At 31.3% G+C, this 7088-nt stretch overlaps 1 protein-coding gene across 1 annotated transcript; it reads left to right on the forward strand.

The window, feature by feature from the left end:
* Window positions 1-380: 380 nt before the first annotated feature.
* On the forward strand, window positions 381-1109 carry LOC144572798 (uncharacterized). Its single transcript, XM_078322471.1, has 2 exons — window positions 381-530; window positions 627-1109. The coding sequence occupies exons 1-2, from the start codon at window positions 381-383 to the stop codon at window positions 1107-1109; spliced, it is 633 nt and encodes a 210-aa protein (XP_078178597.1).
* The last annotated feature ends 5979 nt before the right edge of the window (window positions 1110-7088 follow it).

Consider the following 7088-nt stretch of genomic DNA (forward strand, 5'->3'; position numbering starts at 1 on the left):
TTCAGTTGTAAGTTCAATACCGATCTATTTTATGTCTTCTTTCCTTTTACCAATTTTGGGTGATTAAAAGAATTGACAAGATACTAAGGGATTTCTTGTGGGGCAAAACAGATAGCAGAAGGGGGATACCATTAATTAATTGGGAAGTTGCTTGTCTTCCAAAAGAGTTTGGTGGTATGGGTGCTGCTAATCTAAATTTTAGAAACAAAGCTCTACTCCTGAGATGGTGGTGGAGACTATACAAAATGTCAGATTATCTGTGGGCACAAACCGTACAGCACCTCTATAATTTAACACCTGATACACTATCTCACCATATTTGGAAGAAGCAAGGTTCGTTTTTCTGGACACAACTTCACAAAATCAGACCACTATTTGATATGTCGGTTAGTTGGGTCATAGCTGATGGTGCATCGATATCATATTGGTTTGACTCATGGACTTACCTGACTAAGGCTTCGCAAACTACACCTGACAATACAACTCGAAAATACTCTCTTCAAATGGCAAACCATATTGGTATTAGCCAGGTACAGTCGGTACCGGTACCGGGTCAGGTACATGATCAAATTCAATGGCTGTAGACTAATGACAAGGATTACACAGCCAATTCCTTCTATAAACAGGTCATACTTGCTGGTACAGTGAAATGGGAATTCCGATTCATTTGGAAGCTCAAAATACCGCCTACAGTCCGTGTGTTTGGGTACCTACTCTTGCATGGAAGGCTGTTAACCCATGATGTAATGATTAACAGAGGTTTGAGTTGTGATACACAGTGTGAGGTATGTCATCAGTGTCCCCTTGAAACTGCGAAGCACCTCTTCTTTCAATGCGGTCATGCAAGGCAGGTATGGAGGTTATTGAGTTCGATGCTAGGCTTTAACTTATTACAAACCGGAGACACAGTTCAAGCAATTGTATCTAACTCGGGAAGGGCATGTCAGAGAAGAATTCCTCGCTCGCAATGGGGAACTTTGTTCTTTGCAGTTTGCTGGTTCATTTGGCGCAATCGAAATAGGAAAAAATTTGATGGCATTGAGTCAGACCCCCACTGGATAGCTCATCAATCCATCAAAGAATCAAAGCTATGGAGAAAATTTTGTTGATCCTATTGAAGTAGGCGCTGCTTGGATATTTTTAAAGCTAGCAGTAGATGTTGTTTTTTATTTTGTTGTACTGAAGTTTGTTGTAAACTCCTGATAGCCACTATCAGTACTTTCAAAAAAAAAGAAATTTGTATACCCCCGCAAATAACGAATCTGTATCACCCCAGGTACCTGATGTGCAAGTCGAAAATTCGTACCGTTGTTTTAGCTTGGCGCACATCTCAAACAGTCCCCTACAGTCAGAACTCACAACAGCTACCGATGAAATTTAAACTGAATAGAATTAATCTGAACCGTTACTTCTTTTAAATTGTTCCTCAGGTACCTGGGCGGATACGCACTCGCAAATAACGCGGGCTCAAGGACTCAAAGGCAGCTTTTCATCTGACAAATCGTCGGTTTCGACTAAGTCTTGAGACTTGAGAGCAACTGTATAGCTGGAGAAGTAAATATCTGCAGACTGCAACAAACAAATCACATATATCACGGAAAAGTAATAGATACAGAGAAGCTAGAGCCTAGAGATAGAAAGGGATTGAATGCTTCTTTGTATCTTGTTTGCTGCAAAAAAAAATTCTCAAGTCTATTTACAGACTTTGTACAAGCTCAGATAACAAACTAACTAAAAGTGGTTAAGAGTCTTAATCTTCTATTACATGTGTTTGACTCAGTCAAACTGTAATCAATCTTTTTGTACATTTCAGTGACTTAGTCAATTGCAGTATATTCTTCTATTAAAAGAATATAACTTTTCTGACAAAAAGGTAGAAATCAAGGCTCCTCAATTTTTTTAGCTTTAGCATTTTATTTCGTAGTTTCAGTAGTCGAACTTTCCTCCCGGGAAGTGTGACTACTGACTAGGGTGTTCATTGGGTCCAGTTTAATCGGTTTTGAACTGAACCGAATTAGTTTGGATTAAACGGTTCAATTTGAGTTTTTTTAAACCGAATTATAACTTCAGTTCGGTTTGAAAATTTTCAAAACTGGAATAATCGAACCAACCGAACTTTTATATATTATGAATTTGATCCGTACTGCTCCGGTTTATTTCTTAATCAATTAATTCTTTAAATATTTCGATTTATTTCTTAATATCCCGGTTTATTTCTTAATATACTTCGGTTTATTATAAATCAATTGCTTTATATAAAAAAATTAATATATTTTGATTTGAACCGAACAAATGAACTTTGGTTTGATTCGATTCGGTTGCAATACTAAATCGGTTTGGTTCGGTTCTACTTTTGAAACCGAATTGTAACTTTGGTTTGCCTAGTTCAACCGAACCAAACTGATGAACACCCCTGAGTGTGAGACTGCAGTAAGGGGATATATATTGACACCAAAGTTATAAATATATAATTTATCATTCAAATAAATTACTGTACAAAATTTAACGTAATTCTTGTATGAATTATATAATTCTTGTATATAATTTGTTTTTAATGACTTATCGCCCAATTTATCGTTTCAAGCCAAATATTTATTTGTGTTTAAAGTTTTCTATATATAAGATATTTAATTTTATGCAAGTCTTATTTTCAAATTTTGACTCATCAAGAAGTTATTTTTGTTTCCGAATTAAAGTTCGAAAATAATCCCAGTTCAATAAATCAAGGCTTCAAATGATGGTTTGCAATCTATCATGGACAGGGGCGAAGTGCAATCAAATAGAAGTCAATTGACTTGTATTTATTTTCAAATTTTCATGTTTATATATGGTTTTTTTTATATGGTTAGAGTAAAGTATTATGAATATTTTAAAATTGATTATCATTCGCAGCATGGAACTTTTTATGATCAATTTTTATTCACGTTTGACTCCATAATTATAAAGATTCGAAGGAATTGTCCCAGCGGCGGATCCGCACACAGGCAGGGGGGGTAACTGCTCCCCTGATTTTGAAATTTAGTAAAAAGAAATACAGAGCTAGTATCACTGTCTCTCCTTAGAAATTGTTTTGCCCCTTTCAGGAATTAGAAAACAGCTAGGCCAATTCAAAAGCATTGTTAATAAGAAACTTTGTTGGTTTATAGAAATTTACATATTCTGACCAATTTTGTTTTTTTTTAACATGTAAAATAATATTGTTTTATTGTTTTTTTTTTATGTAAGGGTACATTATTTTTATTATTTCTTATTATGTTGATTGATTTTTTTCTAGTATCCGATTAGTTAATATGTTCGAACTCAAAAAACTATTTGTCCGATTCCTGCATTTTTGTCAAAAATTATGAGTCTACCCCTGATTGTCCTCAATCCGATATGTTCACAACCTTATATGAGCCGTCTTCAGCCGCGACATGTTTTGTAAATAGCATTGTTGTAAATAACGATATGCGGTCATCGGACGGATGGGGTACCGCTAAGCGACTAATCGGTATGCGGCTGATTAATCAGAATTATGCGGACAATTTAACGTTTTTATTAAATTTATGTATATATATCATAGTTTATTAAAAATATTTTATTTAACTAATTAAACTTATCAAATAAACTTAATTTCATTATTATAACATGACACTACACTTTTTTTTAACGCATAAGCACTTTACATGTGTCAGTAACACATTTATTTAATGAAAAAATAAATTTAAGAGTTAAACTTTTTTCAAATACTAATACACATATTATGTGAAAGAAATAAAACATTCAAACATAAAATCACTAAATTTAGTTTATAATAACAACTTAGTTTCATAAATGAATATGTCGTACTAATTGAAAAAATTACATCAGTAATTAGTAAGAAAACTATATGATAAATAAATAAAAGAAGAATTAATCAATTTTAAAGTAAGTAAGAAGAAAAAACATATATAAAAAATATTGAATGTATGTTCAAATACAAACAAAACTGTAATATATGATTTATAAAACTTATTATCACACACTATCATATATAAAAAAAAAGTTAATGTGAATTTTTTTTTACTGAAATAAATTGAAATAAACGGGAATAATCGGCTGATTAATCAGTAAAACGGCCGATTAAACATTTTGCACCGCAAACATGCCTACGTTAAGAATATGCGTGATGGTTTGACCACCGTCACCGATTAATCGGCCGTCACGGACGTTTTTTACAACACTGGTAAATAGTTTTTATTTCAAAACCTGATTCTGTAACCAACTATTACCAAAAAAAATAAAAATAAATAGGTACAGGATCCCTATTTTTGCTAAAAAAAAAAAAAAGTTCAGCAATGACCTATCGACCATACACGATCCAATCCAGAGATAAAAATCCAAAGATGCCACAGGGGGAGTGCATATCCCCTGAGATATCTCATATTTTGCGTGAACGATGTGTCCGGTTATGTGAGCTTTGAGATTCGTGCATAATGTATTTGAACGGTTGATATTTTTCAATAAATCACGCAAAATATGAGATATCTCAGAGGATATGAATTCACAAAGCGGAGTGCATATCCCCTGATATCTCATATTTTAAACTACAATATTACTGATTGAATTATTTTAATTACTAAATTAAAGACTAATTTTTGTTAATTAAAATTATGATATGAAACGAACTATCCAATTCTAGGATTAATTTCTTAAATGCCCTTCAATACAATGTCAATTTCTGATTTCTCCCTCAACTCATGTATATATCAAATTTACCACTCAACTCTTCCATCTCTTTCTTATTTACTCATACAATTAAAACGAATGATTAATTAATATTAAAAAATACTTCATCTATAATTTTTAATTAGTTTAAAAACAATTGACAATAATATCCTTAATTAAAAGAAAAGAACAATAGCAATCCGGTCAAGGTAGAATAGTTGCTTCATTCTCTTGCTCTTCCTTCTCATTGGACTGTGCTGGCTTCATTTAACTCTACTATCTCGAGTTTCGAATGTTCTGCCATGAAAAGAGAGGAGATAGGCTTGCTTGACATTTCATACGAAGAGGTAGGATCTCTATGATGAGAGCAAGCTTGAAGAGGCATGAGGGAGAGCTCGGTCTGCTCGGAATTTTTAAAAATATAATATTTTAGTGGCCTGCTGTTGCCGTGCCTACCAAACTCCAATGGCTTGCTTTTGGAAAAAAAAGAAGAAGAAAAGATTGCCAACCAATCAAACTCTAATGGGCTGCCTCCTTATTTCTTTGGTTTTGGATTTTCGGAAACAACTGCTTATTTATCTCATTTATTCGTTCATTTTGGAGTGGGAAGAAATCGGCCAGACTAAAATTAAGAAGCAAAAAGGGGAGTGCTGAATAGTTTATACTTTATATGGCGGTGTTTGATTATGGACTAAAACTAAGGAGGTCTAAATTAATTATTTCAACTTAGATCGGTCTAAATTATTCATATTTAGTTGAGGTCTAAAGTTAGATCATAGCTTAAGGTATTCCTTGTTTGGCTAGAGTGGTGGAGGACTAAAGTTTTGAAAGCCTAAGTTGGTTAATTATTTATAATAAGATACTAATGATATAATATTAATATATTAATAATAACTAGAATATATTATATTATTATTATTATTTAATATATTAACAAGATATTAATTATATAATTATATATTAATTATTATTAATAATAATAAGATACTAATTAGTAATTATATAATATTAATATATTAATAATAACTATAATATATTATAATATTCTTATAATAATTATTTAATATATTAACAATATAAGATATAATTATATAATTATTAATAATAAGATAGTAATTATATAATCTTAATATATTAATAATAACTATAATATATTATAATATTATTATAATAATTATTTAATATATCAACATTATAACTTAATAATTATATAATTATATATTAATAAAAATATACTAATTATATAATATATTAACAATATAAGATATTAATTATATAATTATTATTAATAAAAGATACTAATTGTATAATATGAGCAAAACTTGGGTGTGATGTGCCCACCAAGAGAGATTGGTGAGCACACTTTCAAAAGACTATCAGATTGGCTTCAAACTACGAATCCAAACCGTTGAAATCCAAGTACTTCGTGAGTGCATGTACATGCAAAAATTTTAAAGTTTTGAATTCATTTAGTACATGGTCAAGCGATCAAAAAAATGATGACAAATTAATATATAAAACAATTAAAAAATAACTTATAAAATGTTCATTGTTTTGATACTCATTTGGTAGAATAATGAGGACTAAATCCTCTTATTCCACCATTTAGGTCACAACCAACACATAGATGTAATCATAATAGAGAAGAAGAAAGATGCAACTCTTAAGGACATTTTTGTCCATTATTTTTGAAATAACATTAATTATGTTTTTAAATTATTTTTTTACTATAGTTAAAAAAAAATTACTGTCAAGGAGAAATAAAGAAATAAGTTTAAGAGTTGAAGGATATTTACAATATATAAAAGGGATCGACTAACAGTCCCCCTACTTCAGTCTCCTATTTGTCCCCCGCACTAAAAGACAAAAAAAATAGTTAAAACGTGCTAACTACCACTAAAGAGCAAAATTAATGCTATTTTATTAATAGTCAAAACGTATAGTATTCATACCTAAGAATTTATAGTATTCATACTTATTATCAGAACCATTCGTCATATGTAAACACAAGCTGGAGGGGACCAGTAACGACCAGGGGGACCGCTGACGTCTTGTAACAGCCTGGATTGGGGACCGCAATCGTCTGAAAGCGACATTTGCCAAGATTGGGGACCACTACAGCGAATCTATATATTATTCATATCTAAATAAAGAAGTATTCATATCTAAACAAATGAAGTATTCATACTGACGATTACGAAGTATTCATACATGTTTGAAATAATTTATACAATTCAAAATTCAAAGTCAGATTCATCTCTCTCACCCCCACCTCTTCCAAAAAGTATTCATACTGATAATTACGAAGTATTCATACATGTTCGAAATAATTTATACAATTCAAAATTCATTGTCAAATTCATCTCTCTCACCCACCTCTTCCAAGAAATATTCATATCTAA

The sequence above is a fragment of the Carex rostrata genome, chromosome 20 (genome assembly GCF_964058835.1).
Source record: "Carex rostrata chromosome 20, lpCarRost1.2, whole genome shotgun sequence".
NCBI lineage: Eukaryota > Viridiplantae > Streptophyta > Magnoliopsida > Poales > Cyperaceae > Carex > Carex rostrata.